The sequence below is a fragment of the Ruditapes philippinarum genome, unplaced genomic scaffold (assembly GCF_026571515.1).
Source record: "Ruditapes philippinarum isolate M1 unplaced genomic scaffold, ASM2657151v2 ctg3894_1_1_1_1, whole genome shotgun sequence".
NCBI classification, from domain to species: domain Eukaryota; kingdom Metazoa; phylum Mollusca; class Bivalvia; order Venerida; family Veneridae; genus Ruditapes; species Ruditapes philippinarum.
In genome coordinates this window covers 53398-66371 of record NW_026859779.1, presented here as the reverse complement: position 1 = coordinate 66371, position 12974 = coordinate 53398, and the positions used below count along the sequence as shown (strand labels likewise).

The 12974-nt window shown below is 31.9% G+C and overlaps 1 protein-coding gene and 1 long non-coding RNA gene across 2 annotated transcripts; one reads left to right on the top strand and one right to left on the bottom strand.

Moving 5' to 3' along the window:
* Positions 1-1274: 1274 nt before the first annotated feature.
* LOC132757901 (WW domain binding protein VOPP1-like) lies at positions 1275-12933 on the bottom strand. Its single transcript, XM_060749395.1, has 5 exons — positions 12735-12933; positions 9955-9983; positions 7942-8019; positions 6869-7004; positions 1275-4561 (listed from the first exon to the last, which is right to left on the bottom strand). Exons 1-5 carry the CDS (start codon positions 12792-12794, stop codon positions 4382-4384), a joined length of 483 nt encoding a protein of 160 aa, XP_060605378.1. The 5' UTR covers positions 12795-12933; the 3' UTR covers positions 1275-4381.
* LOC132757904 (uncharacterized) lies at positions 10606-11682 on the top strand. The gene is made up of 2 exons (XR_009629515.1): positions 10606-10975; positions 11502-11682. It is a non-coding gene; the product is annotated as an uncharacterized LOC132757904 (long non-coding RNA).
* Positions 12934-12974: the final 41 nt, after the last annotated feature.

Below are 12974 nucleotides of genomic sequence, written 5' to 3'. Positions count from 1 at the left end.
ATACTGTTTAATTTTTTTAAAGCCTAAAATTCAGTGAATATCCTAAAAATTCTAAATTTAGCATTTCTTATATAGTTTTACATTGAAAATGAGGACTTAAAGAGTTTCTGAAAATCCTAAATTCAGGAATAATCCTGAAAATATTCACTCAATCATGCAGTCAAGATCTAGATAAGACATGAAACTGTGGATGGACACAATTAAGAATCACCATTAATTTCAGATCCTTCAAATTAGCAATAAAATTAGCTGTATGTTAATTCTAATGCCCTTGATAAATATTAACTCTAAATTTTGTTACATTAAATTTTATAAAACTAGAACTGTGTCCAAAGGACACGGATGCCCCCACTGACAACATATATATGGTATAAAGTGAAAAACTCAACAAAGGCCCATAATTCTGTTAAATTTGGTTGCAGCAAAAATTCCTTCCTTTACGGCCATTTACACATTAAGGTTGTTCATCCCTGGAAGTTCAAGCAAAATCTACCATCCGGTTTAAGAGTAGTTGCGTTCACAAAATTTCTACATGGTATATAGTGAAAAAATCAACAAAGGGCCATAATTCTGTTAAATTTTGTTGCAGCAAAAATTCCTTCCTTTACTACCATTTACACATTAAGGTTGTTCATCCCTGAAAGTTTAAGCAAAATCTGCCATCCGGTTAAAGAGGAGTTGCGTTCACAAAATTTCTACATAGTATATAGTGAAAAAATCAACAAAGGGCCATAATTCTGTTAAATTTTGTTGCAGCAAAAATTCCTTCCTTTACTACCATTTACACATTAAGGTTGTTCATCCCTGAAAGTTTAAGCAAAATCTGCCATCCGGTTAAAGAGGAGTTGCGTTCACAAAATTTCTACATAGTATATAGTGAAAAAATCAACAAAGGGCCATAATTCTGTTAAATTTGGTCGCAGCAAAAATTCCTTCCTTTACTACCATCTACACATTAAGGTTGTTAATGCCTGGAAGTTTAAGCAAAATCTGTCATCCGGTTTAAGGGGAGTTGCGTTCACAAAATTTCTACATAGTATATAGTGAAAAAATCAACAAAGGGCCATAATTCTATTAAATTTCGTCGCAGCGAAAATTCCTTCCTTTACTACCATCTACACATTACGGTTGTTCATCCCTGTAAGTTTAAGCAAAATCTGCCATCCGGTTTAAGAGGAGTTGCGTTCACAAGATTTTGGGACGGACGGACGGACAGACGTACGGACGGATGGACAAGTGCAACGCTATATGCTCCCACATTGTGGGGGCATAAAAAAATGCAGGACAAAAATAGATATCTGTAAACCAGAGGTGAATTAGGTAGACACAGTCCAGCTGCTTGTAAACTTGAAACAAAAACAATGGAAACAATTCAATGTTAATGATTATGTATAAACAAAGGTCCTTAACTCTAGATACATAAAAAATTTATAAACCATGATTCCAACTATGAAAAAGAAAATCATTTTTAACTAGAAGCAAAGTTTGAAATGTTAAGCAATGTGGAACACTGTATAATTAAAAAAGTGTAAAAATGTTTAAAATAATTAAATTTTCAAAACAATATCTTATTTAAAAGCCATTACATTTAAAGGCCCATTTTGTCCCAGAAATACCTATATTTCAATTCTAAAAAGCTTTTTATATTTTGGTGTCCTGTCATAGTTTCCAAAAGCTTACCGATTTGCCAATTAGCTGAATCATTTTTCACTCCTTTTTTCTGGGAAGTAGTACATTTATAGTGATTTAGTATTGTGTATGGAAGGGTTTACATTTTGCTACTTTCATGACAAATAATTTCATATTCAGTGCTACTTTTAACAGGTAATATGCCTCTAACATGCCCGAAAACTATTACTTAAACATATGAAAACTATAATTTAAACATAATTAACTTATGTTTGTCCTTTCTAAAGAAGGAAAATTATATTCATTTCTGAGGCATAATGTGCCTTTAAGAATGAGAATTTCATCTAAACATTCACAATATACGTTATTTAGCCATATAAAGAATGATAGGACAACTTCATCATCATGTCATTAAATAAAGCAAAATTTTTCAAACATTAAAACAGACAAAATGGAAGCAATAACAGAAATAAATATTTACAAAATATATTTATATTACTACCATGACCCAAAACTGTATGTTGCTTGCAATTTTTTTTAAAAACTAAACATAGCTCATTAATTAACAGCAATATGATATTAAAAACCCACATTTATAAATTCCCATTCTAGCCTATATTACGACTTAAGGCTGTCTGTTGCAAAACACAAAAGTAAATAAAAATATTATGTAACTTTATAGAAGTAAAAATAGGGACCTTAAATGTGCCTTTGTGACTTGTACAATTTCCTAGTAATTTACAAAGTCAACCAATCAGAAGGCTGAGATTAGTGTGTTTTTCTAAAGCAACCAATCAGGAATGAGTATTTGAAACTGGTTCTTTAATAAAAAATTTGAAAACTTTTAGTCCCTCTTTTTATATGTGGTGAATTCTTGACATATTTTTTGTAAAAAAAAAAAATAATGTGAGGATTTTGTTCTGAATGACTGTTTCTACCCAAATGAACTTTACCATATTACAACATCTTTATTGAAAAAACAAATTAAGTACCTTTTCACAGACTACATGTACGTTTGTATAATATTAATGACATCTGAATTTTTCTCAATATCTCATCAAATTAGCAAATTCAAATAATATCCCCAAAGCTAACAACATACCAGAATAAGCAGCCTATTAGGCTGCTTATTATTTGTCAATGAATTACTGCACATCACAGACAATGAGATTATCAAAAAGAAAGCACATAAAACAAAAATCAGACCAAATGAAATTAACATTTTATAAGATTTCATGAGATCATTTAAAACTTTCTTTCTAATTATTTCTGACTTTCAGACAATTGTCTACTTTGCATATAATATAAACTACCGGGTAAATTAAATTATTAATCCTTAACACTTTAAATATCTTAAATGGACTTGTCCATCTTTCAATCTGGACATAAACATTCATCTTTTTTTTTTCACGAAAATTTCAAAATATATACTGACTGAATATTGAACAGTGCAGACCATGGGACATCCAGACGGCAATGCATGGATGTGCTGACTGATGTTGGTCTGCACAGGTCACATGGGTAGAATCTGTTGCTGCCAGTAGGCTTACAGTTTTAAGATCTCATTTCAGGCAAAACTTCACCATTTTTATGCAATATAACCTCAAAACAATCTTCAAAATAACCTAAAAACAATTTTCAATATAACCTTAAAACAGTTATCCATCTAACCTCAAAACAATCTTCAATATAACCTTAAATTTTTAATATAACTTCAAAACAATCTTCAATATAACCTTTAAAAAATCAACATTTTTGGTGTTTTGTTTGTATAACAAAAAAATTTGTTAAAATTAAAAAGTTGTTATATTTATTGGCCTTCCTTTTCTAAAAGCAATAGCCTTAATATGTTTAAGTTATTTCTTTTTTAATATTTTTTTTTCTTTGCTTTCTCATTCATCAGAGCATTTATATTATCATCATCATCAAATTATTCAACTTAATTGTATATCTAAATACATGAAAGTGACCAACAAAAGATCATAAATTTATGTACAAATTATATTATTAAAATACTATGTGTATTCTCGTTTTACCATATAGATATACAATGATTCTAAGGAGATTTTCTTTCATTCACTTACAACACAGACTTAGGGTCCAAAGATGATTAACTTCATCACAAAACTGATTCTCTAAATAGTTGATAAATATAACATTTAAAAAAAAAATTGTCACACACTCTTGGTGTATATAATAAGGCCTATTGTGCCTCAGATATGCTATCAAATGTTTAATTTTCGTATCTTGTTATAGTTTCCAAAAATTACTTATAGATGAACTATCTTTTGTATAATTATAGTGAATTAGTATTTTGTATTGAAGTCAAAATACTACTTTGTTCACATTTTGCTTCCTTTAAGACACCTTAGTGCATGTTCAGTGCTATTTTCTTTAGTTTTCTTAAACATGTAACATGCTTGTAATCCATTACACTTGTTAGAAGTATCTTGCTATGTCTTATCATCTATGCCAATTTATGAAACAAAGTCAGGTAATCATTAGCATTTACGAAGAACTTCTTTATAATCTAATACAATGAACTTTTTCAGTTAAACAATTTCTCTAAACAGACTACAATTTGAATTAATTTGAATATTATTTTTTTCAAAATATCAATCGATGATTATCATTTGAAAATATTTGGACCCGATCCTCAGTTCAAACCATAAACTTTTCAAGATCTAAATTTGTAGCTTCCTGTTTTTGACAGTACCCACAATGCAACTGTATAGACTGGTATCTAATTCTCTCAGTAGTCTGGTTTCCGGCCATGTCCTGTATCATAAAGTTGTTCTGTGTCTGTGTAGGGCTGTGTTGGCGTGTTGCCAGCTGGATGAGGGGCATACCAAGATGGCTGTGTGGAAGAGGGACTGTAAAATGTAGGAGACAGTGACCTATCTTTTGTGTTGTATGGATCACCATGTACAGGCTGAAAAAAATGGAAATGGAAAATTTGAAATATTCTGATGAAGAGAAATCAAGTAAACATTGATATGTATCCAATGGCAAAAGGGCATCCTGTCAAAGTTGAATCCAAATGCAAAGCAATGTTGAAACATTTAAAAGACACATTTCGACTTTTAACTTTTACTAGGCATGATTTGAGTGGCAAGTAGGCACTTATGACTTATAACTTTCAATTTGTTTGTTTATGGCGCACCAACACAATTTAGATCATATGGCGTAGAAACAGGAAAGTTGATTTTGGCTAACCTCCGAGTTCCATCTCTCTGGCAGTGAAAGGCTTCCTGTATAGAGTATCATTCACTTCATTAAAAATCTGACAATATGAACTTTACATTTTGGAGTATTGTAGCTACTATTCATGTATACTGATACTGTTTAGTTTCATACAAGTAATTTAGTATTGTTTTCATGACGTGCCTCCTAGATTTGAAGATTAAAGTCACTGTATTGCCCCTTAGCTTCAGATCTAATTTTTACTTAATATTTCTTTTAACTGAAGAACAAATACAGCTACCTTTTGGGTGTTCAAAAGTTCCTTGAACCTGAAATAATTTAAGGGACACTCCCTCCACACTTAAATTAGACAGTGACCACAATATTAGCTGAATATTGTTGTTGTGGCAAGCAACCGGGATAAGAAAAAAAATATTGACTATTATATTATGTACCCATTTCTTCAAAATGACATTGTTCTTAGTATACATGTATTTTAGATTGTTTTTCTTCTATTCTTTTCCCCAATAATGTCCTATTCAATGGATTATGGCCTGTAACACGGTGTCCATTTGACCCCTGAAATGACTCTTTGACCCTTCAAATTTCCAAAAGGCCTGATTTGACCCTCAGGATTTTAACTGGAGGGTCAAATGTTAAATCATTGGGATTTGACCTTGTAATCGGTAAAAACTTAGTCAAAATGACCCTCAGGAATTAATGGCAAGTGAACCTATTTTGTTGTTGTTGTTATATTAGTATTTTGTTTTTTAAGTCTCTGTGTAAGAAATCTCACTCATTCAATTACCTTCATAAAAGAGCATGTCCTTTTCAAAACACTATATTAAACATTTCAACATTTTAACAGTTACATATAATACATTTGTACCACTTTCTTTTTTTGTAAATACTTAAATCCATCTATAAAACTGTGCTGTGTCCTACATTATTTCAAGATGAAAACATATTGCCCTATCTCCATGTTTGTTTAATCTATCTTGATTGTTTACATATCACTTTAAAACACAAATTTCATTTCCCTGCCAGCTTTATCTATTGTCCTCGTTCATGACCTTGATTTTGACCTTTACATTAGATTGTGAAAGTATCAATGTATTTTGTAATATCTCTGACAGAACACACTTTGGTATCCCAAATAAAACATGTATTTTTTCCCCACATGATAATGATATTGTTTTGTAAAATACAATTAAAATGTAAAATTGGACAATCTGTCATAGGACTCCCTCAAATTTCTGAAGTGATTTTACCTCTTCCAAAACTGATATGCAAACATTAAAGCTGCATGCCTCTAGATGGGCCAAAATATTTCAAGAAAAATAAACTTGAGAAAAAAGATGAGCAATTTTGAAAGTTTGTGGTTTATGTTAATATCTGGCGCGTAGCAAGTAGCTTTTATTAATGTGTTGCATGTCATCTTTGAAAAGTTTGTAGCAGATTGTCTTGCTGTTTCACCTCGCTGGCCCGCTGACCCTTTAAGACAGCCAAATTTAAGATTCAGGAAGCATTTTAGGTAACTGTTGACAGCAAATGAGCACTGAACAGATGTATGAAAAAGAATGATTTCCGTTGGGGCATCACGAAAGAGCCACTCAGGTCAGGTGACTGCCGGAAAGAGGTGACTATTAGTACAAGTTTGACTGTATTAAAAAATAATTATGCTACTTGCTACTCCAATTCCTTACTTTAAATTTTGTTATCAGCTAACATTATATCACTACCAGTTTTTAACATTGCTTTTCAATGGATGATTGTGAAGTTTATATAAACTAAACACACAGCCGCTGTCAATTTATGAAGAATATGTATCTTTTTTTTTTCTAAAATAAAGGAAGTTAGCGGTTTTATAAATTGGTTATAAAGATCCTTGACATGTTACATGACCATATATAAATGGTCATTTGCAATATCATCCAAGCCTCTTTATGCAAACAACAGTTAACAGTTTATTTAGAGCCATATAACCTGTCAAAAATCTTTATAGCTAATAATTTATAACTAATAATATGATCAAAATCAAAAATAAAAGACATACATTGTATGAAGATTTATCCTCTGGGTTCAATGGACGGTATGGAGTCGGAGAATGAAATACCCAGTATGCTCGTTGACGCTGCCTCCAGAAACAGGCACACATTGACAGTAAAAACAAACAAAACAATATACCACACCTGAAATATCAAATTAATATGTGACACAGGACTGGTCTTGTAAAGCAACACTCTGAACGATATGTGTTAATTTTTATACATGTACAACCTAAGAAATTGTGCTAATGAATTAAAATGTTGCCAGGCAAAACAAATAAAGTGATTTAACCTTGTAACATAAGTCACGTAAAATCACTGTCCACAAAAATTACCAATATGAGGTTAAAAAATGCACAACCTTCTATTATTCCTTACAAACAACTGTATAGACTTTTGGTGATAAAAATAGTAAATTGTGTCATATTTTGCATTACACAATCATTGAATCAAAGTTACACATGAATTGTAAACATTTATACATTTTTGTAAACTATAAATATACATGTATTTTTCTTTTTTGAAAATTTATTTACCTAGTCTTGAGGCATAACACTAAGTGCAACAGAGATTTTTTACAATTTTTATCTACAATTCAGCACATGTATAAATTATGAATATGTATAATAGCTTTCACAGCTTAACTTCACACAAATTCTGTAAGAACTGTAATGCAGGACATACACATTCTATGATAACTGTAAGTAATAGTATAGAACTGTCCATTTAAAGGAGAGAAAATATGTAAGCTGTCGGCTAGCTCAGCTCAGTGGGTATCTGCAGAATAGCATTACTAAGTACCCTGGTTCGAATCAAGGCCAGCATTAATATTTTTTACAATGTGAAATAAATTATTTGCCGCACTCAAGACTGACATTTCAGAGCTCCAAAGCATTGCTTACTGTTCTCAGTAAACATTAGAAATTTATAAACAAAATTCAGTATAGCTGGGAAATATGTTAAACTTGATTATAGGATGGTTCACTATTAAAGAAGAAAATGCGTGATCAACAGGATTGCTTGGCAGATTGACCTGTGGAAAACACATGCTATGAAGTATATCAATATACATTGTACTTACCAAAAATACCACAACTCCCAAACTTTATATGATACACAACATATGTTTTCTCCACAACAAAATTCTTCTTCTAGGCATCTGTAATAGTATATGAATCAAAAATGAAAATATTCTTGTATAATTATATAGGTATTAAGTGATTCAATTTTAAATTGAATAGAGATCTAACTACCCTTTCTGGCACTAAGCAAAAAAAGCTTTGTTAAATTCAGATCCTAAACACCAATCATGCTTATACACTTTAAGAACTCTGTTAAAGAAATATAAACAGAAGAATAAAGTTAGTATCATCCTAATCATCTCAAACCTATTAATGCCAAGTTCTTTTGAAATCCATCAAAGAAAGACAGACTTTTTTACCATAAATTTAAAGGCATACATGACCATCATGATCCATGAATCTTTAAGAAAATTGCATTTCATAGTCCTAAGTGTATTCTAAGCCCTAGGAAATAAACTTAAGACCATTTCATTAAACATTTTCAGATACTGTAGACTATAAATAAATGCATTCTTCTGAGAAAAGTTAAGAAATACAATGACAGACCCTCTTAATATTCACAATGTGCAAATTCCCATGGATCAGAATTTCTATTTAGAAATTAAGAGTCATAACATAGGAGTAACAAGTTAGGACATTTTCTTTGAAACACAAAATTGTCTAAGTTTTGGTCTTAAGAATGATTTCAGACAAAAAACTTTCTATGAAACATTGCAAGAGACACATCATCTCAATATGCTACATTCATATTTATGAAAATTATTCCAAATCTATCCATTAGTTATGGCCTGGAAGACAGACAGAGGGCCAATTCGAAATCTAGATGTAACGCATCAGGTGGTATAAAAATCTAAGGTTGTAAATTTCATAACTAGGCTGTTATTTTGACTCATTACTCCCAATGATCCTAATTTCATGACTTAAATAATTTGTAACTCATTGCCCTGTAGAGATATCTGTTATACATGTAACTTATTGGTCTGTAGAGATATCTGTTATACATGTAACTTATTGGCCTGTAGAGATATCTGTTATTTACATGTACTTATTGGCCTGTAGAGATATCTGTTATACATGTACTTATTGGCCTGTAGAGATATCTGTTATATATGTACTTATTGGCCTGTAGAGATATCTGTTATACATGTACTTATTGGCCTGTAGAGATATCTGTTATATATGTAACTTATTGGCCTGTAGAGATATCTGTTATACATGTAACTTATTGGCCTGTAGAGATATCTGTTATACATGTACTTATTGGCCTGTAGAGATATCTGTTATACATGTACTTATTGGCCTGTAGAGATATCTGTTATACATGTACTTATTGGTCTGTAGAGATATCTGTTATACATGTACTTATTGGCCTGTAGAGATATCTGTTATATATGTAACTTATTGGCCTGTAGAGATATCTGTTATACATGTAACTTATTGGCCTGTAGAGATATCTGTTATACATGTACTTATTGGCCTGTAGAGATATCTGTTATACATGTACTTATTGGTCTGTAGAGATATCTGTTATACATGTACTTATTGGCCTGTAGAGATATCTGTTATACATGTACTTATTGCCCTGTAGAGATATCTGTTATACATGTAACTTATTGCCCTGTAGAGATATCTGTTATACATGTACTTATTGCCCTGTAGAGATATCTGTTATACATGTAACTTATTGCCCTGTAGAGATATCTGTTATACATGTACTTATTGGCCTGTAGAGATATCTGTTATACATGTACTTATTGGCCTGTAGAGATATCTGTTATACATGTAACTTATTGGCCTGTAGAGATATCTGTTATACATGTAACTTATTGCCCTGTAGAGATATCTGTTATACATGTAACTTATTGCCCTGTAGAGATATCTGTTATTTACATGTAACTTATTGGCCTGTAGAAATATCTGTTATTTACATGTAACTTATTGCCCTGTAGAGATAACTGTTATTTACATGTAACTTATTGGCCTGTAGAGATATCTGTTATACATGTACTTACTTGTCATTGTCACAGTAATAACCTCTGACCTGAAATAAAATATTGAACTTGTTAGAAATATTCTTCATAAATCATTACATATATACATGTATTAAGAAGTCCAACAACTGCCACACACTGCATTATGTCATGGTTTATACAACATGGTATAAAACTGTTCACTAATTGGGGAGAAAATGTGTATACATGTGGCTGCATAGCTTAGTCAATAGTCAATATAGACAAGGAATGTTATTCCTAGGTTTGAGTCTCGGTTAAGCTGCAAATTTATCACAAACTGGAAACTGTTCTCTGTACCCTGCTGTACTCATAAGAAATTCAAGGACAAATTTCAATAAAATGTATGTCACAGTATAGAACTATTCCCTAACAGGGGAGAAAATTTATGGGTATATAATATGGCTACATATATATGTCAGCTAGGGTTTGAGTCCCACTGTTGGGTAAATGCAGTAATAGCACTAACCATCGAGTTTGATGATATTGAGTTTGAAAGCGAAGAATATTTTTTTTAACAGCACTTAGTTTAAAAGAACCGACTTTTTACAGAGACATTGCCCCTGACTGCTGTGGGTTCGAATCCCGACAGGGACTTTGGATTCTTTCATGTGAGGAAGCTATCCAGCTAGCTTACGGAACGTCGGTCAGGGCTTCCGTTAACGGGCGTACGGCCGTAAATTACGCCCGAAAATCGTATCTGTACGCCGAAAATTAAGATCAATGACGTACCGCTGACTTCCAAAAATTTAGGTATACGGCGAAAATCGTAAGCCGCGACATACGCCACGACCATTTTCCGACCTTTTCTCACTTTCCTGGCGTACAATTGGATTATTTATTTAACTCCACCCCCTGAATTGAATGGTTGACATGACAGCGATGGGTGAAATTATGCGAATGCACCTGGCACGTGACGAATTAGAGAGTGTTGATTTATGACCTTGATAAGCGTGAAAACAAAGTGATTGGATTAATTGTTTGTTTTGTACGGATAATGGATAGTTAATTGACATAAACTGTGGTAGGTATCTGTTTTTACTTTAATTAGATAAAAATGATTTCATTATTGTGTGCATCGGTAAGTTTTGAATGTATCCGAAAGTTTGCCGAGTCGGCGAAGCGTGTTTTTGTCTTTTGATTTTTTTTCCTTTTTGAAGTTAAAGACGTTTTCTTTAGATGTTGATTTGATTTTTTTTTCACTCGCTAATTATGAGAAGCAAAGTTACATTTAAAAATCTTTTTCCCTACCCACTCTCAAAATGTCTCAACGCTCACTTCTGCAATTTGGCGTATCTCAAAAACGTAATTAAAAAAATTAATTTGGTCAAGAACGGTGTTCGAAATTATTTTCATAAAACTTTCAATTTACAAGCCTGATTAAATTTAACCATTTTGGGTTGTTAATGTGTTATGATTCATTTGATACACTGAAATTGTGTTCGGTACTGTAGTAAATAATTTTAAACACAAGAGATATTTAAACAACAATTTTTTTTACAAATAAGAAATATAACACTGCTAAAGGATGTCATGTTTTTTTATTTCAGGAAATCTACAGAGATCCACCCTTTTAAAACACAATGAATCCAAGGACCACAAAAATGCTGTGCAGGCTGATCACATGAGACAACAGCTGTATGGTACTGATCCAGAGGTAGAAAAAGAAGAACCCATCATACACATTTCAGAATCTACTTGTACCATGATTGATTAAAGAATTAAAAGTTTTCTGGAAATATTATTTTTTCTGTTATACCAATGAGCAATTATTTGAATGTTATCACTGAATGGTTCTACACGCCGCGTCACGGTTACCACTGTCCTTAAATAACAACAATACAGTCCTTTTCAGGGTAATGTTCTTACTTCTATTGAAAATATTTACCCAACAATCATGTAAAGATACTTTGAATTTAAAACATTAAAAGGAATGACATTTTCAGAATCTTGTGATTAAAATAATTGCTTTTACTTGTATCATCCCATACTATAAATCAAACATTGAAACATGAAAATTATATGCGTAAGAACAACTGACTTCCAGAAATTTACCTCATGACTTCCAAAATTCCTTGAAAGGAAGTCCTGACTTCCTAAAAAATATTCCTAGTGGAAGCCCTGGTCGGTGGTTCTACTCAGGTGCCCGTTTGTGCCTGAAATAATGCACGGAAGGGCACCTGAGGTCTTCCTCCCCCAGTAAAGCTGGAACATCGCAAAATGACCTATACTGTGTCGGGGCGACGTAAAACCCAAAAAAACAAAACAAGTTTTACAGAGACATAGATCTATATAGATCTATGTCTCTGTTTTTAGTACTGTTTTAAAAATATTCTTTGTTTTCAAAATCAGTATGGTTAACAGGCTCAAGGCAGGGGAGGGTCCATTTATCTCATCCTTTCTGAAGAATTGGTTAAACAGATATAGAGCCATAACTTTTTTAATCCAGATTACAGGTAATTATGCAATTTGTTGTAGTCTGATGATATAAAGTCTATAGATAAATCTGACACTATGAATGAATTAGGCTCAATAAAACACAAATTTAGAACGAAAACATCCAAACCCATTTCACAAAATTAGTAAGTTTATGTAATATGACATGTCATATGTGTAAAACTTTTGTACGTGATTTGATGATGAAAGTGAATTTTCAATCAATTAAGACGTAAATATACCAATTACTTAAATTCTCTACATGTAAATTATATAGAAATTGACTAATAAATAATTCATAAGATCGAGTATTGAGAAGAAAGTTTCCAAATTCACAGAATACTCACAGACTCAAATAAACACGTAAAATAAACAAATACAATTGCTTTTTCTTTTGTGGTCGCCATCTTTCACGTTGAACTCTGACCTTTTCAAGAAATATTCGGTTACTTTCACCTCCCCTTGGTGTAATCAATCTTTATTTTCTTTAAACGAAAACCGCCTTTTTAAAACACACCTAATCTTGTTATTTGTACTTATTTTATGGTAACTTCTGTCTACTAAGTTATTCTAAATTAAGACACACT

What these genes read in the sequence shown, in the direction of transcription:
- LOC132757901 (XM_060749395.1), bottom strand. Translation starts at nt 12,794, where the DNA reads ATGGCGACCACAAAAGAAAAAGCAATTGTATTTGTTTATTTTACGTGT. An exon ending in TATTACTGTGACAATGACAA is followed by an intron (nt 8,020 to 9,954) that starts GTAAGTACATGT and finishes ATACTATTACAG; the next exon opens with ATGCCTAGAAGAAGAATTTT. An exon ending in TGGGAGTTGTGGTATTTTTG is followed by an intron (nt 7,005 to 7,941) that starts GTAAGTACAATG and finishes TTGATATTTCAG; the next exon opens with GTGTGGTATATTGTTTTGTT.